The 21,754-nt window shown below is 42.2% G+C and overlaps 4 protein-coding genes across 5 annotated transcripts; 2 read left to right on the forward strand and 2 right to left on the reverse strand.

The window, feature by feature from the left end:
- Window positions 1-291: 291 nt before the first annotated feature.
- Window positions 292-5,077, reverse strand: pax10 (paired box 10). The gene is made up of 8 exons (XM_028431806.1): window positions 4,969-5,077; window positions 4,007-4,255; window positions 3,626-3,823; window positions 2,215-2,297; window positions 1,979-2,135; window positions 1,593-1,666; window positions 506-638; window positions 292-410 (listed from the first exon to the last, which is right to left on the reverse strand). The coding sequence occupies exons 2-8, from the start codon at window positions 4,110-4,112 to the stop codon at window positions 310-312; spliced, it is 852 nt and encodes a 283-aa protein (XP_028287607.1). The 5' UTR covers window positions 4,113-4,255; window positions 4,969-5,077; the 3' UTR covers window positions 292-309.
- Window positions 5,078-9,071: 3,994 nt separating this feature from the next.
- LOC114452419 (serine protease 27) lies at window positions 9,072-11,729 on the forward strand. The gene is made up of 6 exons (XM_028431732.1): window positions 9,072-9,371; window positions 9,541-9,653; window positions 9,829-9,908; window positions 10,316-10,587; window positions 10,994-11,154; window positions 11,288-11,729. Exons 1-6 carry the CDS (start codon window positions 9,326-9,328, stop codon window positions 11,540-11,542), a joined length of 927 nt encoding a protein of 308 aa, XP_028287533.1. The 5' UTR covers window positions 9,072-9,325; the 3' UTR covers window positions 11,543-11,729.
- A 230-nt stretch (window positions 11,730-11,959) lies between these two features.
- Window positions 11,960-17,012, reverse strand: mapk7 (mitogen-activated protein kinase 7). Of its 2 annotated transcripts, none has more exons than XM_028431729.1 (7): window positions 16,921-17,012; window positions 15,882-16,156; window positions 15,613-15,778; window positions 13,957-15,470; window positions 12,791-13,878; window positions 12,501-12,631; window positions 11,960-12,172 (listed from the first exon to the last, which is right to left on the reverse strand). In XM_028431729.1, the coding sequence occupies exons 2-7, from the start codon at window positions 16,150-16,152 to the stop codon at window positions 12,025-12,027; spliced, it is 3,318 nt and encodes a 1,105-aa protein (XP_028287530.1). In that variant the 5' UTR covers window positions 16,153-16,156; window positions 16,921-17,012; the 3' UTR covers window positions 11,960-12,024. The 2 variants fall into 2 exon arrangements, with proteins under 2 accessions (XP_028287530.1, XP_028287532.1); XM_028431731.1 differs by having other exon boundaries at window positions 16,915-17,012.
- A 696-nt stretch (window positions 17,013-17,708) lies between these two features.
- On the forward strand, window positions 17,709-19,067 carry vkorc1 (vitamin K epoxide reductase complex, subunit 1). Its single transcript, XM_028431733.1, has 3 exons — window positions 17,709-18,044; window positions 18,311-18,420; window positions 18,658-19,067. Exons 1-3 carry the CDS (start codon window positions 17,863-17,865, stop codon window positions 18,867-18,869), a joined length of 504 nt encoding a protein of 167 aa, XP_028287534.1. The 5' UTR covers window positions 17,709-17,862; the 3' UTR covers window positions 18,870-19,067.
- Window positions 19,068-21,754: the final 2,687 nt, after the last annotated feature.

Consider the following 21,754-nt stretch of genomic DNA (forward strand, 5'->3'; position numbering starts at 1 on the left):
TGATCCTCCTAACCCTGACCTCAGCCCTATCATTAAAAAAACTGTGCAACCTGATAATACTAAGACGACACCAGTATGAGCAGAGTACTGTTAAGTGCAACCAAAGCTGCTTTTGGCTGAATTTGTAAACATTTAATGCATTTCAGGGTATTCCACCCACAAAGCCAGTCTGAAGCTCAGCCCTGTGCCTCCTTAAAGCCTGTATCCCAATATTGTTTGTTTTGTTTTTTTTACATACCCTTACCCCCCCCCCCCCCCCCCCCCCCCCCCCTCCCCTTCATCCTCTATTATGCCGTGATTGTCTGTTGTTCACTGTAATCTGGCCCAGTATTGACCCAGGTTCTGACTCATGCTCTGCGGCTCAGCTCCTGGGACCTGGACTGGCACTGACACCCCAGGCGATATGAGCCCTGCACAGCAGAGAAAAGAAAATTACTCAGTTTACACTCCAACTTCAGTAATCAGTCACACACACACACAAACGTAAAGACAAACAGGCACTCACCTGTGTTAGAATTTGCTGAGGGCGGACTCTGCAGATGAGGCGAGGAATACGCAGAAGAGTCAAAGCTGCGCGGTGCAGAGGGGGATGGAGGTAACATGCAGGAGTAGGATGAAGCTGACTGGGGAGGAATTGACTGAGAGCGGACACAGAAAAGAGGGCCAGTTACACTCATATGAAGGCATCATAGTGCACCACAGTAAAGGCAATTAGAAGCAGTAACACTAGAGTGACCACAAGGGGGTGCTAGAGCAGTTTAAGAGCATAAGCATAGTAGTGGGAGCACCAGCTACACATTCTTTGTATCACATATGCTACATCATCTATACCTTAACTTACTCTTAAATCCAATACATTGCACAAAATAATACTTTCTGCATGACTAGCCTCCATGAAAATATGTGTACAATAGTGCTGAAATAATCATTTGTTACAATGTCAAAGCAACATGAATAATGCGAAGTGCTGCATCTCTCACAGAGTAACCCCAGGAAAAATATCTGTCACTCTGATCATACAGGGTTTTAAAAATGTATTTTAATTAAGTGCTGCTTTTGTCAAAAAATGCCTCCAGGACGTGCAGAACTCTGCAAACCAATACAATTCCGAACATTGGGAACGACTGCCACGACCTTGGATCCCACAAAGCATTTGCATTAACAGCATCATGTTTAATCAACACTACAAGCAGTCAGATATGATCGGATTGATAAATAAGAGGCTGTTGGGGGGTTCATTTGCACATGTTTGTTTTGGTTGCCTTGCATCAGCAAATAGTAATCAAACTGTTTGATTATCAGTTAATTTTCCATTATTGTATCTTTACATTTCTTTTTTTAATTATTATTGTTATTGTTATTATTAGTAGTAGTAGTACTAATTTGACGGGACAGCAGCCAAATATAATAGCTATAGAAATAATAAGAATAAATATGTGTAAATTAGTGTTTAATCATTAATATCAGACGTTGTATTTATTATTTACATGTTTACAATAATTATCAGAGTTTTTAGGGCCTACACAGGTCAAGCTTGCTGTGGTATGGTTTGGATGGTGCTGATGATGAATGATTGATGATGAATATCCAACCTGGACTCCAGATGAGAAAACTGACAGGGAGCTGTAGCTGGGCAGGGACGACTCAGCCTGACTCAACATGGACCCTGGAGAGAGAGAGAGACACACACACACACATTCACAGAGCAGAGCGAGACATTGAACAGACACACACACACACAGACAGACATTTACTCACATGAGATGGAAGCATCTCACAGTGGAAATGCTTTAATATAGATGCGCTCTAATGGAGAAACTCTAATGGTTTGGCTTCCTGCAAAATGTCAAGCAGGGGACCTCTGAGGGTGGTAATTATAAACTAGTAAAATATATCAATCAGAGGGGAGCAAATGTAAACTCATGAGTGGAGGCTAACAAATATAATTAAAGAGAGTAATTGTAATGAAGCTGTTTACCTGAACTGCTGCCGTGCTGCTGATGATAGACAGACGTGTTGAAGGAAGTGCTCAGAGGCGCTTGGCTTTGTGAACAGGAAGTCACACCACCTGACCTCCTTTGATTGCGCAGCTTCTCCTCCCTCCTCCACTTAGCTCTTCGGTTTGAAAACCACACCTGTCAATCAAATTATCCTGTTAGGCCTGTTCATCAATTCATGCTGCATTTGTGCATCATGTGTGTGACTCGTCCCTACCTGTATCCTGGCCTCAGGTAGATCGATCTTGTTTGCCAATCTCTCCCTTGCAAAAACATCTGGATAGTGCGTCCTTTCAAACTCTAGGAAAGATAATGTCAAACACACAATGTTAGTAGGATGACGGGGCTACAGCAGAAAGCAGCTTGTCTGGTCGGCCTCGCTGTGCCCTGTTCACATCAGAATTCATTTGTACATTTCTGTAGATATTGAGAGCTGATTACTGCTTAATATCAGCATCGCTAATTATGGTTCCATGTAACATATAAATCCAGGAAGCCAAGCTGTACCCTTACAACTATATTTGAAATATTTATCTGTTGCACTTTGTATAAATTATTTATCATTATGGAACAGGCAGAAAGTTCAAATGAAAGGATTCAAGTTGAGAAGCTGCCTAAGCACTTTATTTCAAAGAAGGCTGACTAAACCTTAAGTGAAGAAACATCCATGTAGGTTTTTACTCTGTCATTATGTATGGTGGTTGCTTTTGTATCGTGTCTCACTTACTAGTGCTCTGAACTCATCAATGAGACTTTCTCAATCATGGCAGTTAATTTATCGTTGACAAACTGCTGACATTTTTGCAGCTGACAGGTTGAAATGACAACATGCCTCATCCTGTGTGTGACAGTCTGAGTCATCCTGATGAACTCTAAAGGTTTCAGGTCTAGCAACGGAGACGTCTCAATAGATCAAAGTGTCTGCACTTATAAAACCAGTGCATCTGTAACGATGGTGCACATGGCTAGCAGATTCTTATTTCACAGAGATACTCAGGGCTCTTTAAATTAACTCACAAATTGTTATAATTGGCTTGGTTATAATTGGCGTCTGTGTCAACACATGATTGTTATTGTGCCTTGGCTGTGCACTGAGGTCACTGTACCTCATTAATGTCATTTGCACAGACTGACCACAGTGATACATTTCCACTCGGCTGCACAGTGGACATTGCGTCCTTATTTAGCTCAAGGGCCTTCTTCAGCCATATCCAGTCAAGGATGGCTTTCTGATCCCTCCCAGTGGATATCTGGCAACAAGGGCCACATCACTGTGCATAATACAACCATAGTAATGATGCATTATCAAAAGCCATGCTGCCAGAGGCTGTTTGGAGCAGTTTAGGAATATTTGTGAAGTTAAGACTGTGGATAATTTGCCTCTGGAAGTGATTGTGCTCTCTGGTGCAGGGATTAATTAAAAAAAACCTAAATAAAAACATTCATGTTTCATGTTTATGCTCCCTAACAAGGTGTAAAGACTATGATCCAATAACAAAGATGTTGGCAGGGGAGTAAAGCAGCAGGACAAGCTGCGTCATGACACACTCTGTTCTGGCTTGCGCCCACGGAGGCCGGCTATTGGCTGAAAAGCGAGGAGAGAGCTGTGCGTGCTTGCACGGCCTGACCTTTCTCCAGAGCCTCGATCTGCTCCTGCGTGAAGCTGGTCCTGTTCCTCTGTAGCTTCCTCTTGAGCTGCAGCCTCAGCTGAGACTCCTCACCCTCGTCCCTCTCCACGGGGACTCCTCCCCCTCTGCCCGCTCCTCCGCCTCCCCCTGCCTCTCCTCCCATGCTGCCCTCAGTGTCCAGCAGACAGCCCTCAGACACTGGCAGCCAGGAAGGTGACAAAACATATGTGTGTGTGTGTGTCAAGAAAATTCCTTCAACAGGGAGTTTAAGGTTGCACAATAGGAATAAGCAGAGGGTTGGTGAAAAGCCACAAGTGTTCATATACTTTTAATTTCTATGTGCTGACATTTATCTGATGATGGTGTGTTCGTTTGCGTTACCTGTGCTGTGTTGCGTCTGAACACCGGTGGGGTCATGGTACCAGTTGTTAGGCCCACTCCAGTTTGAGCCGCTCTGCAGGTTCAGCATGGTTAACTTCTCATACATACTACGAGTGTCCAGACCACCATGAAGAGAAATGAAGGAGTCCTGTCCGCTGTGCGTGTGTTTGTGTGTAAGTGTGTGAGTTCGCCCCTGTTTACTGTCACCTTGGCTCTTCGCTCCTTCCTTCAAACCCCCAATCCTTCCTCCTGTGGGGTGGGTGGGGGTTTAGGGGGGTAGGGAGGAAGAAGAAGGAGGGGTTCATATCGCACGAGTTCACACATGGTTGGCATTGTGGTGAATTAGCCTCACGATGACAGACAGAAATGGAGTTAGTTACATGCTCGCTGCCATAACGTGTGTGTTATACATTGCAATGCTAGTATACCATGGGGACATAAGGCACATTAGAACCCACTCTGAAAGCCATGATATCCATGATGCTACTTGCTTTTAGCTGTTTTTTTTTTAAACCCAACCTTGCATTAACAACGATTGCGTGAGGAGACGTTGAATTCTATCTGCACACACAGCGGCTTCACGAGCAAGCTCTCCTATAAAACAACCTAATTCACTTTAAGTACTTCCACAAGTGCACTCTGTTTTTATCTGAATAAACACGAGCCCAACTGTGACATGAATGAAAGCTATTTTCTCCGTATCTCATGTCAAATTCCTCCAAAGGTATGTCGAGACTGAGCCAAATCTCACAAGGTTCCACAGCGACACAATGTCAAAGGTCAAACATGATTTAGTTAGATGAAGAAGCCTCGGGACAACAATCCATTCATACAATTTTCAGCTAAATTTCCAGAAAATACTGATGACGTTCATCTCAGAGCCTGCATTAAAGTCCCTATTAAATACCAGCAGCACCAAAACACACAAACTCACATTGAAGGCAGAATTTTGGCAAACTTACCAAGTGTCCAGGTGAAATGGGCTCCAGTGTGTTACTCTCCTCCTCTGTGGACCTTTATTCCCCTGTTCCCCACACGTCCCTTGTTCTCCAGCTTTGTTGACAATACTGTGTGTGCGTAAAGGAGAGAGTAGGAGAGAGATGGAGAGAGTTAGACAGGGTGAGAGAGAGTGAAAGAGGGAGAGGGGGGGCTCTGGAGAGAAATGCGTCTGCGGGCACTCTTGTCCTCCAAGCGATGGGGAGAGAGAGAGAGAGAGAGAGAGGGAGAGAGGGAGAGAGAGAGAGAGAGAGAATGAGGGAGAGAGGGAGAGGGAGCCACCGAGGGGTGACAAAGTGAGTCAACATCAGTGTCAAGTTTGAACTTAATGCCAGAGAGAGGAGGAGGGGAGGCCGAGAGAGTAGAGCATAAAGCACAGATAATGGAAAGATAGTGGATGATAAATAGATGATGGAATTCAATTTTAGCCATAAATTACACATAAATGTTGAGGACGATTGGCAGTCAAGTGTGTTGTAAGCAGACAACCGACATTATCAGATCAAAGTCACTTTTCACAGGACTAATTTTTAATCATTGGATACATAAAAGATGGGATCAATAAAACTTTGATAAAGCTTAGACACCTACTGTGTCACAGCTTTCTGTGAAATCTGTGCAATATTACACAATCTGACAGATTATTGATTAATATAATTCAATAAAATGTGATAAATCTGTTAGAAAAACTTAAGTGATCTTTTGTTTTACGATCTTTACAGTAGGACGAATGTTCTGTATATAATTAACAGAGCTCTTTGTGACTAACTGTATTCTCTAATGTCGTGTTAAACCAAATAAAATAAAACAATAAATGACATGACTAGATAATGATTAGTCATATTACAATAAAGAACTCAATCTTTGAGACCCAATATTGGGTAATTGTGAACAACAGATTTTTGTCTGTACTAATTTTTTGTATTATCACCTGATAATTGATTTTAAAAATCATATTTTTAACTGTTTTAACAGATATTTTTTAGATTAATTTTCTGAGTAATGTATACAGTGAAAAGTTAGGTTACAGCTTTATTTTACCTGATAATTTCTTTAATAATCTGCTATTTTCTCCTCTAAGTGAACTGATTCTTTTTTTTATTTGAAATTTATAGCAGGACAATGAAAAATCATACAAATTGACCCTCTTCAGTGGGTATTTAACACCATGTAAATATAAAAATGCTGAGTTATTTCATCTTGGAGCAGAGTTTGAGGCCTGTGTGTGTGATGTGAAGGTGGGCAGGAGCTGAAATCTGAGTTATAGCCTCACTGAGAACACACAGGTATTGTTCTCCTGCTTCAAGCTATGGAGCAGTAAACAAAGGCATTGTCTGGGCCTAGAGCAGCTTAGAGGGGAACCATACAGAAACCTCTGGCCATAGGCACACAAGGTCTGATGTGAGGCGCAAGTACTGACGCAGGTATGACGGTATGTATGGTTGAGTCAAAGAGCGAGAGCAGAGTAGAACCGGGGGTTTAAATTTATCTCTTTGCAAGCGGAAGAGAGAGCTGGAAGATGGAAGCAGGGAGAGATAGAGGGAGTGAAGAGGAAGTATGTGACTTTGGGGTGGGTGTAGGGGCTTGGGGATGGGGAGGGTGCCAGCTTGTTTTATTTCCGGTTGACAAGACTTTGCGCTCCCTTTCTCTCTGTCGCTCCCTCTCTCTTTCATACTCTGCTATTCTTTCTCCGCTGCCCCCATTGCTCCGTCCTCCCCTCCAACCCACCCACCCGCCCGCCTGCCTGCCGCCCTCTTTCTCTGTTACTTTCCTCCAAGATGTGCCTTGGAGAAAGGAAAGGACTTGACAAGTTCAAAGGTAAAAACAAGCAGGAACGGTAGTGGAGGAAGCATTTAGATGTCATGTTTTTATTTCTACTTTTTTTTTTAAGATTTTCACTAAAGACTAAAAGTATCAAATTACACATTAAGCACAAAATTTGCATACATTACATTTTGTATATCATGTTGGTAGATGTGGGTGTCATTTAGGCTACTTTGTATGATATTGGTGGCTTTAATAGTTTTACAGTTCTAAATGTAGGTTAATAAATTCATGTGTTGTGTCTTGAATTTAGGGTAACACCAGAACAAATGTACAACATATACAACCATGTGTGTTGTTTGAATTTTTTCCCTACTGTGTACAGAATGAGATACAAAGTTGAGTCATAAAACTGCTTTGTCAATTTTGAAAGTAAATCTAAAAGCATGCTATTAACACACACTAACACACACACACTGCTGTTTCTGATCGGTCACCCTTTTGTTTTCCCCTAATTCCGAAGTCATAGTCTCTTCTTATTGTGTTCCAGTTGTCGGAATGTGGCTCAACCTATGTGATACCTATGCACACCGAGTGCAGTGTGTGTGTATGTGTGTGTGTGTGAGCATGTGAGTTTGCGTGTGTGTGTGAGACGGCGCGTGCTTCACTGCAAAGATTCATGTAGCTCCAGGACATGCATTTTTTTAGTGCATCTTGTTAGTTCATTCCTGTCACCTCTCTCTCTCTCTCTCTCTCTCTCACCATCCCTTGCTTTTTCAGCGCTGAAGGGGGGATGGGGAAGGGGGGTGGTGGTGGTGGGGGTGGTGGTGGTGGTTAGAAGCGGACGGGGCTTGGAGGGGAGGGAAAGGGGAGGCGGTGGCGGTGGAGGCAGTCACCATGGTTACAATGCCACGACAAATATTCATCAAGTTGTTAAAATAAAAACAAACGGGAGTGCATTATAATTGCTCTTACTGACTGGATCCAATAATGCGTTCATATATTATGAGTGAGGGGAGCAGAGTGGAAGAGCTCACACACACTCACACAAAAAGGCTCATAAGAAAAAGTGAATAAGTGTCGGCCTGCTGGCAAACTTATGTGACACCCTTGCACACATTTCAGCTCTTTCTGTGAAACTTTGTTTTCCTATTTACCTGCTTATGGAATTCCCTATGAGTACTTTCGTGAGACTCTCCTCTCTTTTCTCTTTGTCCCTCCATCTCTCGCTCTTCCTCTACTGTTGTGTAGCCTCAGGCGATACTGTGATGTGTCCTCCCTCTGTCCCTCCCTCCCTCTCCCTCTCTCTCTGTCCCTGTCACCTTCAATTGCTCTGTGAAACTAGACACACTGCCTGGGGCAGGGAGAGAGGAAGGGAGGGAGGGAGGGATACAGGGAGGGAAGAGAGGAAAAGAGAGAGAGAGAGACAGACAGACAGCTTTATAGACACACGGAAGGAATAAACATTTGGTGTCATGAGAAAAAAAAGAAAGACAAATAGAGCTGCTTTCGGTGTAGATGTGTGGATAAATATAATCAATTGACGTTTATAGTCACAAATGATGCAGTGGTGCAAAGAACAGGAAGAAACATCTGCCCAAATTAGGGCAGCGTTTGACCTTTGACCTGACTGTGTGGATTTTTAATCAGCGCATCTGCATATTACGTTATTTGTCCTCAGACAGGCACCTGTTAAACATGTTTCAACTTAACACCTCACATCCACAATCAATATAAACACACTGCAAAAGATTCCTATACGGAACATCCACATGAACCAGTTTGTGAGTTGTTTTGTTTAGACAGGCTGTTTATCCTGCATGTTTTCAGCTTGTTGTGTGGACCGGGCCTGTGTCCCTCAGCAGCACCTAATGCTGGAGGCCTGGTGAGCAAAATACCAGGAAATGAAAAGCCAAGGAAGAATGTAGTGTGTACACAGTTAAAAACAAATAAACAACCCTGACAAAGTGCTTTTTAAAGTACATAAAACAATGAGTAGATGCTGTTTACATTCATCAATCAAAACCAACATAATGATGTACCAAATGTAGCCTCTTAAAACCCAAAAAGTGCACAACAAACATTTGAATTGTTTACATCTGTGTCCGAGTATTTAGAAAAAGTAGGAAAATGCAAACCTGAAAAGCCAACTTCTTTGTATATTCTTAGAATTCAAGGAATCATCTTATTCGAAGAAAACCTGTAACCTTACACTGAGGAGAGCGTGATTGGTCGGCTGCTGCATTTCTTTAATTTCATTGGCTCAGGTGAAGCCGGAGTCGGGATCAGACCTCGGTTAGGGTGTGTTAGTGTTGAGCACACAGGTAGGCAGCTGATGGATAGCGAAACGTTAGTCAAGAATTTAATCGATACAGCTGTTTGGCAAATACCTGAGCGCGGTGGCAGAGTTTGTCGACGAGAATACTCCTAATGCTTTTAATTTAATGTACAGAGCAAGTAAGGTTAGAAGTGCAACTAGAATATATTCTTTTTTTAACATTTAGTTTATCGACTATTAGTAGTGCTTAAAAACACTGCTGCGCACGCGAAACCGTTCAAATGTTGCCGGAATTACGATTTTGTGCCGTTTTTCTGTGCGTAACAGGTGAGTATCGCTTCCCATGTGTCCTCTCCTCCGCTCGCCATTTTTCTTTGTCAACACGAAAATCACAATTTCTGAACTATAAGCTGATGAAATCAATTCAAATGTTTGTTTCGTGTTGTAAAAAAACAATGTGCTTTGACAATGTAATGTAATTTGTATTTATGTTTAGGTATTTTGCCCTCTTACGCACAAAAATGTGGTCGACCTCCTCTAAAGGAGGACAGGATTGTGGGAGGGACGGAAGCCGCAGATGGTGTTTGGCCGTGGCAGGTGGATATACAGGTATGCCCCCTCTGTAACAAGCCTCTCCAATGTTTGGTTCCACTGTTCGACCCTGTGGGTGGTTATACAATGCGTGGTTTAAGTCTGTGTTGTGTTTATCAGACTGACCTGCTGAGATAGGGGTTTGCCTGTGATGCTGAGGTGACTCACTCCTTTTCTCCCCCATGGCATCCAGATACGCTCTCAGGGTCATATCTGTGGTGGCTCCATCATCACGGAGAGCTGGGTCCTATCAGCCGCACATTGTTTTCCCAAGTAAGAAAGCTCTCCTCAGACACAAATCAGCAGGTAAACTCACAGCCTAGATCCTGTCTGCAGGGGCTGTGGGTCCGTGTGAGTCACTTTATTTGAATTCTTGGCTCAACACACTCCCATTTTATTCAAAGCCTTCAGAATATGTTAAATATTCATGATATGTATCTAATATATTCAGTTAAGAAGAGATTTATAAACAGATAACACTTCCAAAGTGCACCGTTCACTCCAGGCACAAATGTCTCAGATTACTTCTCCAAATTCAAACTATATTTCACCTAGAATATGATCATAGTTCCTATTTGGGTTATAACATGTAGTATTACCTGCCTCTTAGTCACCACAAAATGATCAGGTTTTACATTTCCAGTCTTGCAGGTTTCATTTGGTGCTCTTCCTTCTTTCAGTCCGTCTGACGTCAGCTTTTACGTCATCTACATTGGCCGGTATCAGCTGAATGGCAAGAACCCACATGAGTCGAGTCACAATGTAAGGCAAGTGGTGATACCGCACGGTTATGACGGGCCTCACAATGGAAAAGATGTGGCTCTGGTGGAGCTGTCCAGCCCAATAACCTGGTCGGAATATGTCCATCCTGTCTGCTTGCCCGCCTCTGGCACCCTGTTCCCAAGTGACTTGATGTGCTATGTCACCGGCTGGGGTAACACCCGGGAAAATGGTAAGGCTTATAATTATTATTTAGCAGCTATATGTTCAACAATCAGTCTGTTTATTCAAATGAGCACAACTGACTTCTCAAATTATGTAAAAGACAAATCTTGTGCTTCTTTTGAAGTTATAATAATAAGTGTAGGCCCAAGTGTCAGAAAGTATTCTGAAAACTAAACTTGGGTTTCCTTGGGTTTAAATTACTGTCCATTGCCTGAATAACAATGTGGAACAGATGATAAAATGATCATTTTCACTTTATTGGAGGCAGTTATTTGAGATTGAAACCCTGTTTTCTAAAGAGTGCATTTTTGCAGACAAATTATTTGACTGAAAACCAAACATTTTTTTCACTGGATACGCACTTATTTTGTTGCTTTTTGCTCCTCCTCTGTCTGTCCTCGTTTCCCCTTCAGTCCAACTGACAGGACCAGGAACTCTGCGGCAAGTGCAGGTGCCAATCATCTCCCAGAGTTCATGTCAGGAGATGTACCAAATAGACCCACTGGAGCAGGTGGACATCCTGTATGACATGATCTGCGCTGGATACCAGGATGGTGGCAAGGACTCCTGCCAGGTACTGTTGGATCAGCTGTTTGTGCTGTTTACATTCACAAAAAAAGCCCCTGCATTGGAAATAACTCTAGTTTGTAAGGCTTTGATACCTCCCAGGGGTGAAAGCTGAATGAGTCTGTTGTCGTCCTTCTCAGGGTGATTCAGGAGGACCCCTTGTCTGCCAGATGGTAAACGGGACGTGGGTCCAGGCTGGGGTGGTGAGTTTTGGACAGGGCTGTGCTGAAAAAAACAAGCCAGGTGTGTATGCCAGGGTGACCAGCTACTCACACTTCATCAGCAACACTATACCAGAGATCCGACTGTACGGCCGAGCGGATCAGAACTGGAGTGTGTGGGTTGTTGTGTCGGTCAGCTGTCTGTCTTCTCTACTGACACTGCTTCAGAGATGAAAGACTGTGAGGAAGTGAAGGAGACTGAAGTCCAAAGTGATCCACAGATCCAAATCTGTAATTTGTGCACAAGAAGCCATACTGAACTATATCTTGAATTTTAGAATTGGTACTCTGTGCTCTGATTCAAAGTAGTTTTGATAAATAATGTATTTTGTATTTTGAATAAAATAATTGATTCTTAAAATCTGCTTTTTAAATTGCTTCCTTTAGATGAAATTAAGTGTACCACAAACTTGCACTTAAGTACAGTACTTGAGTAAATATACTTGTATAAAGATACTATAGTTCAAATATCCAGAGGCAAGACGGGCAATGACAGTTTCCTTTATTATAAAGAAAGCACAGCATGTCATTATGGTGAAAAACAGCTTTCTAATACCTTTTAAAGAAGCTAGCATTAAATTAATTCGATGAGTCTTTAATGATAAAAAACAGAACAATTACTCAAATCCAAGAGTTGTTTTCCAGTACAGGGTGGGTCAGGCGTCTGGGGGAATGCTATCGGAGAGAATCATGGGAGAGCCAAGCTGCAGCTCCTGCTGCAAAGACTCTAGATCAGCTGGAGTCATGCGGTGAACCTCATTCCAATCAGATAAGAGGGAGGCCGAGAGGGGTGCCGAGTCATAACTGATGGAGAAGACGAAAAGGATAAGCCAAGAGCCTGGAATTCTCATTAAATGCAGAGTATTTAGTCGTATTTTAAGCCAAAAAGTTTAAAGTTAACCCAGTTGTTTTCCAGTATTTGGTTACAGTTAAATACTCAAATTTGCTGCTTTGACACTTGCAGAGGGGTAACATTAGCTAAATCATTTACTAAAATGAAACAAAAAGACTTGATTAACTTTTACTTTTGAATTCTGTTTGCAGATCAAGATCGTTTACACTTGTATATAACACGCGGTACATTGTATACAGTGGAATGGTGACTTTGTTGTCTTGTTGCATTACACCTCACCTGTCTCGGTCACAATGTTGCAGGTCTGTAAGAGACTGGTCCAAAAGGTCGTCAAGGTCAAAGCCCACGCCGTAGCCAGCTCCACTGCCTTTAGGGGTTACAGAGAACACAGGAGGTAAAACGTCCTCTACCTGATGGAGGAAAAGTAAAAAACAATGGGTCAAGTTAACGATATGTTCTTTAAATCATTTCACAGCAAGCAGGAGATTGTGAGTTTTACATGTTTAGTAAAAATTTACAAGATCATATTTTATGTAGTTAGTTTTAGAGAAAAAAATACAGATGCACACCTGGGACTTTGACAGCTGCAGTGTTACTGTGTGGATATCAGGGGCAGTGGAGGGTCCTTGCTGTCCAGTATCAGTGAAGCCTAAGCTGGGATGAGGCTGAGCGGGGACCCCTAAAGCCCCGCAGAGAGGGTTTGTGGTCTGTGGTCCACTTTTCTCTCCTACAGAGGGACAAAGCTTCTCCATTGGTCCAGCACCTGAGGTCAAAGGGTTCGGGTGGGAGTTGAGGCTATTCTGACCTCTAATATCCACATTCCCATTGGTTTCTCTGGCTTTTGACAAAAAACTATCCAGAGGAAGCAGCTGTGCCTGAGGCTGAGGATCAGACTGGGTTTGACTCTGAGGTTGAAGGAAGGTGGACGGTGGAGGCTGTGATGTTCTGTTTGGTTGTTGACCTGGCCTTGTCTCTAACTGCTGCCCGCTCCAGTTCCCCAAACAGTTGAATCCGCTTTGCCCATTGCTCTCATTGTGAGGTTTAAGTGTGTTGTTTTTAACAAAGCCGCTTGTGACAGTCATTATATCTATGCCTCCGCTTACAGCAACAACAATATCAGCTGGAGTCTTCCTCTGGCTCATGGAGAAAAGTAATGAAGGTTGCTGGGCACTGGGAGGCTGAAACAACCCCGGCTGGTTAGGTTTAACTTGAGAGATTAACGGTTCATTAGACTGAATCTTCCTTGCCTCTTTGTCTGTTTTATTGTTCTGTGCTCCTATGTTATTGTCACCAATAATCACACCTCTGTGTGAGTTCACATTACAGTCCTTATTCTTAGCTCCTTCATTATTAGATGTCTGGGACTTCTCGTTGCGGCTGTCCATCATCTTTGTCCAGCGCTGCAGAAGGCTTTTATCGTTGTCACTCAGAAGAACCCCACCCAGCGAATCCCCCTGTTTTCCCTCCCTTCTTTCCTTTTCCTTCATTTTTCTCTCCCTCTCTCTCGCTCGTTCCTGCCTCTTTCTTCTTTTCTCCTCCCGTTCTCTTTGACGCTCCTGGGCTGTGACAGGCCGACGAGACTCTGGCACAGAAGACAGGTGGGATGACACACTTCCTCCTGCACCAGTGTCCATTCCCAGAGTAGAGGCACTCCCATCTGCAAACAAGATATCAAATTCAGATGAAGGCTATTGAGTTATTGTTGGGGATAAAAGCAGAAAACAATAAGACTTACCACCCCTGGCTTTATGTCTGAGTGCTGATTTCATCAAAGCCGCTTTAAGTGCAGCTTTAGTGTCCTCTGAAATGGCTCCTTCTTTTCGGGTACCCTCTGCTGTACATGGAGGAGGCCTGGCATTCTTGGACAGTGACTGTGAAAGGGACTGAGAAAGTGACTGGGCCTGTGCCACAGAGAGAGAAAGAGAAGGCACAGTGGTGGGTAGGGGCGTCATGGTCTGTGCTGGTGTTGCAGGAATGGAGGTGGGGGCCTGGCTCATGGACTGGCTCTGGGTGTTTTGAGGCTGACTCCTTGTTAGCTGCTCCTGTGTGTCGCTGTCTCTCATCATTTCTGATGAAGCGTCCTGACTAGACACTGGTGTTGTTAAGTCTATAGTCTCTGGTTGACCATTGTCGGAGTTGGCACTGGGCATGTCCACATCAAGTGGTCCACTTTCACTTTTAGAGAGAAGAGGCAAATTATGGGTCACATGAGGCGGGGCTACTTCTAAAAGGGATTCAGGTTTACTAAAGGTCTTTATCTGATTTGTAAACCCATGGTTCAAATCTGCTGGTGTGTGCTCTTGTGATTTCACTTCTTGTTGTGCCTGTGCTGGCTGAGGATGTTGTGCTATGGGAACCAAGGTTGACTTGGTGAGGTTGACAGTCACATTACACTGGTTACTGCTTTGTGCTGCAGCTCCACCATTCATCCTTGCCAAGGGCTTGAACTGCAGTCTCTGACGACAGGTCTGTTTCTTTCTGTGAAAGTCCTGGATCTCCATCAGTATTGCCTCTTTTATTTGTTCCCTGTTCATGGGGAGTTTGTCAAACTCAAAGTCAAAAGCTGGCACACAAATTGGCTCATCATCTGGATCATGGTACTTTGAAAGGTAAGGGTGCTCCAATGCTTCTGTGACACCGATTCGTTCCCGAGGGTCAAAGCGCAACATGGCTGCCAGCAGGTCTAAAGCCTCTGGTTCAGCTTGTGGGTACAGTTTGGCCAAAGGTACAGCAGATCGTGATGGAAGACTCTGAACATAGGAGCGCACCCTGTCTGCCCTAATAGCACCAATTAACCCCTCAGGAGGAGTGCCTAACACGCTCAAAATAAGCTGGAGCTGGTGAACATAGTGCTTCCCAGGAAAAATCTGCTTTCGCCCTAACATCTCTGCAAAGATGCAGCCCACAGACCACAAGTCAATAGCCAGACTGTAGTGGTTCAGAGATAGCAGGAGCTCAGGAGCACGGTACCATCGAGTTGCCACATATTCCGTCATGAAAGAATGAGACTCCTCTGGGTGTGAGCTGAGACCCCTCGCCATGCCAAAGTCTCCAATTTTTAGCTCACAGTTTTCGTTTACTAACAGGTTGGAGGGTTTGAGGTCACGGTGGATGACGTTGGCAGAGTGCACATACTTAAGGCCGCGGAGGAGCTGATATAGAAAGTACCGCGTGTGCTCTGGGGTCAGCATCTGGACAGAATGAATGATCTGATGCAAGTCACTCTCCATGAGGTCCAACACCACATACCTGCAGTTAGACAAAGACGAAAGGTGAGATTTAAAAGCTATCTTAATTTACATGGTTTTATAATGAATTGGCTCAGGCACTATAAAGCAATGCCTAAAAAGATGTGATGCACACATGTCTATTGCCACTAAGTTATACATACACAGACTTGAAGGCAGAATGAGGAAGGTTGGGCTGCAGGATGTCTTTGATAGCAATAATGTTGTCATGTTTAAAGTGCTTCAGAATCTTCAGCTCTCGTAACGTGCGTTTGGCATTTGTCACCACTTCAAAAGCATTGGAGATCTTCTTTATTGCCACCTGCTGGCCTGTGAAGAATAGAACAGAGATTTAAAGCCATTGAGAAGAGTTTAAAAGAAAAATTCAGATTTAAAAATGACTCAAAATGGTAGAACACACAGAATGACTTACCATTGTCCCGTCTCCTGGCAGATGAAACAACACCATAGGCCCCTGTGCCAATGGTCTCTATAATGTCGTACTCCTCTCCGACATCAAACTTCACATCCAGGGAGTGTGCTTTAAGCAAAGCCAGGTTTTTTGCTGCAGTGCTGGTGTCTGTATTGCTGCCCGTTGCCTCAACTTCATGCTGGTTCTGGTTTTCTCTGCTTTTATCAGTGGCCATTCTTTCAGGGGATGCCACAGGTTGACCATTTTTACCCTCTCCTACCTCCTTGGACATTTCTCTGTGAAGAATCAAAAATAGTTAAAGATACTTGTTTGTATTGTTTAGAATGTGTTTATTACAGCTAAAGTTATTATCAGTATGTACAGTGTCAACACATTCTTTATCTTGATATTATACAGATTTAGTCCAATGTTATAAAATAATGTAGACCAAAACTGAAAATAAAAAACAGGATGTAAAAGTACGAAATGTCTTCAAAATGTGTTTGTTAATTCACATTATGCATTTTTTAGTTTTAGTTTATTAGAAAAAGAATAAGAACCTGCCCCTTCACTATCAGATCAGCTATCAGTGCCTAGGGGCCCCCTAGAAGCCACACTTTTTAAGGTAAACCAGTTTTTAACAGATAACACTTAGCTTGTGTCATCAAAATAACATTTTACGTTTGCATACCGTTACACTGATTGTGTGACTAAAAACTAGGCGTGACCAACACGCTGCCCAGCAACTTCATACTTGTGAGGCCTGGCAATCAAGTGACCAAAACCTGTGGCTCGCTGGCGTCTTTGTGTAAATGGCTGGACAATCCGGCGAGAAGCCTTCTACAAGAACACGCTACTTTTATGCTAAACATTGATCATGAACCAACTATATGATACAGACGCTGTCTTACACACCTCTGACGCATGGGCGTATGCTAGTTATCGTTACCTGAATTTCTCTTTCTAGAAACCTAAATCTCTTAAAGCCTGCCTTCCTCGGTTATATGAGCAAACGGGACAACCCAGAAACATGTTTAGAGATTAAGCAACATACTTTTACCTTTCAGGCCAACCACAACATCTGTAGTTTTGCTTTTAATCCCCGGCACGTATATCTCTTGTTTTTGTCTGCAGCTTCCTCGTGCACTTCCGTATTGGGTTTGAGTGAAAAGCGAGGGACCAATGAGGTGAAGGAACGGCCAAGGCGATGTCCAATAGGAGCAGAGGACTTGGGGAGTGAGGCGGGACTTGCACATAGTAGGGTCTCTGTTTTATTGTTTGTTTATTTATTTTTGGGTGGCGCCGTATTTCCACAGTTTAATTGCCATAAAAGGAGCCAGATTTGGGGAAAATTGCCTCTACTTGATGCATACGTTACACCAATAAGAACCACTACAACTACTGTTAATAGATTTTTAATAACATTAAATCATGATGTTTCAAAATAGGATGAAAAAATGCGCACAACCAAAACGTTACAATCCAACTTCATAATAATACAAACATAACTGCTCAAACATTAAACACACATTATTATTGATTCTTAATCATGTTTTCTTATCTGAGAAGTGAACATTTTTCACATTATCATATAAGTAATATAAGTAATGAGCTAATCATGACTATTAAAATCAAACAAAAGAGTAGATTATAAAGAGATTATTATTAAATCGAGTTGTTTCTAATATTGTCTAAATCAAAGTTCTTCCTTACTGCCAGCAAATTGTACAGAAAAAGACCTGCAGTGGCGTGGAGTGAACACTGAGGGCGGTTGCTGCATTTTCCCCAAAAGACTGAAGTCCACAGTAAACACACAGATATCTGGATGGCTCCACATCGGTTCCCCGCTGTCCAATGACAGGCAGTCACAAAACTGGACCAGACCAATCAAAAGTAAGACCTTGACTTTTAACACGTCACCTTGAGGAGGTGGGACAGTTCAGTGAAGTTTGTCAGGAAACCGACGCGTCTTGAAGAGATTTAAGCAAAAAAAGTGTCCACAATGGCTGCAGCTCAAGGTTTGCCAACATGGGAGCGAAAGGTGCGCGTATTTTTGTGTGTTTTCGGTTTGTTTTTGTCAGTTTACGCGCTTCACGTGGAGCTGTCCCGAGAGAGAAACCCAGATTACAGAGCGATGTGCGACCTGGGGGAGTCTGTGAGCTGCTCCAAAGTTTTCACATCCAGGTATGATGTTATTCCTCCTCATGTGCAGAGTCAATACCTGTACTCAAGCCACCATTAACGCATTATCCACCATTAGTTCTCAGTTTGAATGTAAACAGAAACTGGCATCTTTTATGGAAAATCCCATTTCTTTTCTTTGCCACGTGTTCTAAATTCCTCTGGAAATAGCTGTAGGCTATATTTTACATTTGGGATACAGTGCCTGATTTTTTTCCTCTCATTTTCTTTTCAGGAATGTAATTGTTACCATTTTTTCTTTTTGGCAGATGGGGACGTGGTTTTGGTTTGCTGGAGTTCTTTGTGGACAAACATAGCCCTCTGAACCAACCCAACAGCGTGCTTGGAATCATATTTTACACTCTGCAGATGGGCACTGGTTAGTCTGCTGTCTTCTGTAAATTGCAGTGCAATTTTAAGTGAATTAAAGCAGAATATTCTTCTGAACAACTGCAAAGCTTGGAGTTTAGCTATACCAGGGCTTTTGTCTGTAAAACAGTTATTTTTACACAATTATCTCTGATTATGTATGTATTTGTGTATGTATTTAATTGAATCATTTTATGCTAATCCAATTTTATCATCCAGGGACTGACATCCACTGTCTTCATTGCAGGCCTGTCCCTGTCTAAAAAAGCTGCTTTGTTTTTGGTCTTCTCCTCGTGGGTGTCTGTGGCCGGATCACTCTATTTGGCATCGATCCTGGCATTTGTGCTGGGAGATTTCTGCATGGTTTGTGTGTCAACATACATCATCAACTTTGCATTGCTCTACACGAACCTGAAACGAAGGAGAGCGATCGAGGGAATGAAGGAAAAGGCAGGATAAAGTGTTGAGTGTTACTTGTAAAATGTAACACCTCCACCTGCTGTGAACACTGGGCATGTCCCCATCTCCCTCCACAGTATTTTACCATTGTTTACATTGGTCTTATTTAGTATCACCAAAAAAATGTCTGAAGATTTATAAAGGTATTTTTATTAGAAATACACAGTTAAATAAACCGTTTTATGTATGTAACAGTAACTGTGGTGCTGACTACATTTGTTTTAATACTAACTATTGTCTGATATGATTTAATTCCAATCTGGGAGGAAAAAAAGCATCATTTAGGTCTGGAGTAAAAAATACTCTGCTTTAGTGGTGTAGTGATGTGCTATGCAGTTACTCAGTCCTTCCAGCAGATGGAGCTAAATGCCCCAAAATGTCACAATCAGAATCAGAATTTTATTTTTTAACTTGGGGGAGAAATGTTAAACAGCATGAGCTTTCCAAAATGAAAGTTTGATCCTCCTAATTCAATTCAAAAAAACTACAAGGAAACCTGGACATACAGTTAGTACCATGAAATAATGAATCATATGTCGGCCTGATGAGGGGGGAGAAGGTGGGGGGATAGAGATGGTGGTGGTGTTGAAGAGGTGGGGGAACTGCTCGGTAGATTATGTTAGTCAGCCTGTTCTACCTGTGGTTGGATGTCAAGAAGTGACTATAGACAAGAAGTGACTAAACCCATCAGCCTGAAAGCTAAAGGCTCCTCCCATTGTACTTTGATGAATTCTAGGAACTACAAGTAAACCTGCACTCTGAGATCTGAGTGTTCTATTAGGTACATATGGTACTATCATATGTACTTGCCTTGTAAGCAAGGAGAAGGATTTTAAAGTCTATTCTGAATTTTACTGGGAGCCAGTGAAGAAAAGCTCAGATGGGGGATGTATGATCCCTTTTGCTGCCTCCTGTTAGAACTCTCACTGCTGCGTTCTGGATCAGCTGTTGATGGAGTAATGTGGACATCCTTAATATTAGGGAGTTGCAGTAGTCCAGTCTACAAGTAACAAAAGCAATGACGAGTTTTTCAGCATCACTCTGAGAGAGGATGCTCCTGACCTTAGCAATATTACAGAGGTGAAAGAAGGCGGTCTGATGTGACATGTCCTGATCAAAGATAATTCTGAGGTTCCTCACAGTCGTACTGGAGGCCAAAGTAAAGTTTAATAGTAAAGAATTGGAGGTCATTCAGTCCTTTATGTCCTTAACTCATGCCTGTAGTCTGACTAGCGGCTCTGTTTTTTCAAGCTTGATGGATAAATGGTCCTGGGTCATCATCAGCATAACAGGAGTAATATTTAAGTTGTCCGCCAAGCTTCAGTGCTACAAAATATATCAATGTGATGATCTATGATTAAATCATTAACTAGGAGTGATTTCAAGTGGAGGGATGGTATCTTAACCAATCCATACCAGATTGTTCTATTTCCTGGTTCTGAGTATTTGCTAGTGTGTAGAATAGAATAGAATAGAATAGAATAGAATAGAATAGAATAGAATAGAATAGAATATACTTTATTAATCCCTTATTTTTAGGTGTTATTTTCATTAACATGTCTTAATGTTGTTTCTGCACTGCAACACTGCACAATGTCTACTAAAGGGGTTTTGTTAATATGTACAGTGTATTAGCTTTGGCTTGTTTTTATTTCCTCTTTAGTGGGTTAATTTTTGTGATACCTAACCATTCTCACAGACCAAGTTTCAGAGACTGTCCCCGTGCTGGTTGTTGGTGCATCTGATACTCACATTGTTCCAATGCCCACAGTACTGTTCTATCTAGAATTTCTAAGACTCCAAATATTTGGTCTATACACCACCTGCATATAAATGTTTCTTTTGCAAACTAAGGCCTTAAGGATACTTTAAAAAATAAGGTGTTTTCTGTTTTTAGTTATTTTTTTAGTGATTTTTCTTCAACATTATAGCCCTGAAGATGATGACTTTGCACCACGTCGACCTCAGACCACAAACCTATCACCCCTCTTACTATGCTCTCTATTTTTGTCGTCGTAATCCCAGTCTCTCACTTCATTACACTCCCTGTCAGCCACCTCACTGAGTACATTTCCACTAAATGTGACAGATTCATTCAATTCATCTCACAGCTCGTGACAAGGTTCCTTCTCCATCATTCGAGTGATTACCAAAGACAATGACTAAGAAAACATCATTTTAGCATGATTTATTCAAACCTCAGATTTTAAGCACAGGGGTTACAATTTGTCAGCATTTCGACTGTTAGCAAGTTGCATTGTGTAAGATCAAAAAAGCTCTATCAACGTCATTATTCCAAATGTTTGACAGCACTGTTTGAACTTGCAATCATTTCAGGAAGAAGCCTTTAATCTACAATGGTTGTTTCCTTCAGTTAATGTCCAACACAGCACTGGGGTAATGTGTAATGTATATTATTCTTTAACAAAACTCACAATTTTCCAGTAATAAAATGAAATACCATAGAAGCAGCAGTAAGTTTTGCATATAAAACAATATTTATTAATGGTTATAGAAGCATTTCGATCAAACAGCATGTGTGTTTCTGAAGTCATGTGTCATCAACATTTCAGCACTAAATTCCTCATCTTTGTGTGTGCTTGAGACAGCAGTATGCTCTATTAAAAGGGCCTACATTATGATCATGATCATGGTGATAATTATTATTGTTGAAATACCATTCATTAATGACTATTGAATATTATGACTGCTATAATAACATTAGTGAAGCTTATTACCGGTGTAGTAACTGAAGCCGATGGAATATAAAGTAAAAAGTAGCGTACAGAGGCAATCATTGTGTATAAGTACGCAAAATTGAACACAATACTTGAGTAAGTACTTTCCACCACTGTAAGTATGCAAATGCCACGTGTTTGGCTTAA

Source organism: Parambassis ranga, chromosome 19 (genome assembly GCF_900634625.1).
Source record: "Parambassis ranga chromosome 19, fParRan2.1, whole genome shotgun sequence".
NCBI classification, from domain to species: Eukaryota; Metazoa; Chordata; class Actinopteri; family Ambassidae; genus Parambassis; species Parambassis ranga.

What these genes read in the sequence shown, in the direction of transcription:
- vkorc1 (XM_028431733.1), top strand. Translation starts at nt 17,863, where the DNA reads ATGGCTGCAGCTCAAGGTTTGCCAACATGGGAGCGAAAGGTGCGCGTA. An exon ending in TCCAAAGTTTTCACATCCAG is followed by an intron (nt 18,045 to 18,310) that starts GTATGATGTTAT and finishes TCTTTTTGGCAG; the next exon opens with ATGGGGACGTGGTTTTGGTT. An exon ending in CACTCTGCAGATGGGCACTG is followed by an intron (nt 18,421 to 18,657) that starts GTTAGTCTGCTG and finishes TCTTCATTGCAG; the next exon opens with GCCTGTCCCTGTCTAAAAAA.
- pax10 (XM_028431806.1), bottom strand. Translation starts at nt 4,112, where the DNA reads ATGTATGAGAAGTTAACCATGCTGAACCTGCAGAGCGGCTCAAACTGG. An exon ending in TACCTGAGGCCAGGATACAG is followed by an intron (nt 2,136 to 2,214) that starts GTAGGGACGAGT and finishes TTTGATTGACAG; the next exon opens with GTGTGGTTTTCAAACCGAAG. An exon ending in TTTTCTCATCTGGAGTCCAG is followed by an intron (nt 639 to 1,592) that starts GTTGGATATTCA and finishes GTCCGCTCTCAG; the next exon opens with TCAATTCCTCCCCAGTCAGC.
- LOC114452419 (XM_028431732.1), top strand. Translation starts at nt 9,326, where the DNA reads ATGTTGCCGGAATTACGATTTTGTGCCGTTTTTCTGTGCGTAACAG. An exon ending in CGTGGCAGGTGGATATACAG is followed by an intron (nt 9,654 to 9,828) that starts GTATGCCCCCTC and finishes CATGGCATCCAG; the next exon opens with ATACGCTCTCAGGGTCATAT. An exon ending in GCCGCACATTGTTTTCCCAA is followed by an intron (nt 9,909 to 10,315) that starts GTAAGAAAGCTC and finishes TCCTTCTTTCAG; the next exon opens with TCCGTCTGACGTCAGCTTTT.
- mapk7 (XM_028431729.1), bottom strand. Translation starts at nt 16,152, where the DNA reads ATGTCCAAGGAGGTAGGAGAGGGTAAAAATGGTCAACCTGTGGCATCC. An exon ending in CATTCTGCCTTCAAGTCTGT is followed by an intron (nt 15,471 to 15,612) that starts GTATGTATAACT and finishes GTCTAACTGCAG; the next exon opens with GTATGTGGTGTTGGACCTCA. An exon ending in CAACATTGTGACCGAGACAG is followed by an intron (nt 12,173 to 12,500) that starts GTGAGGTGTAAT and finishes CTTCTCCATCAG; the next exon opens with TTATGACTCGGCACCCCTCT.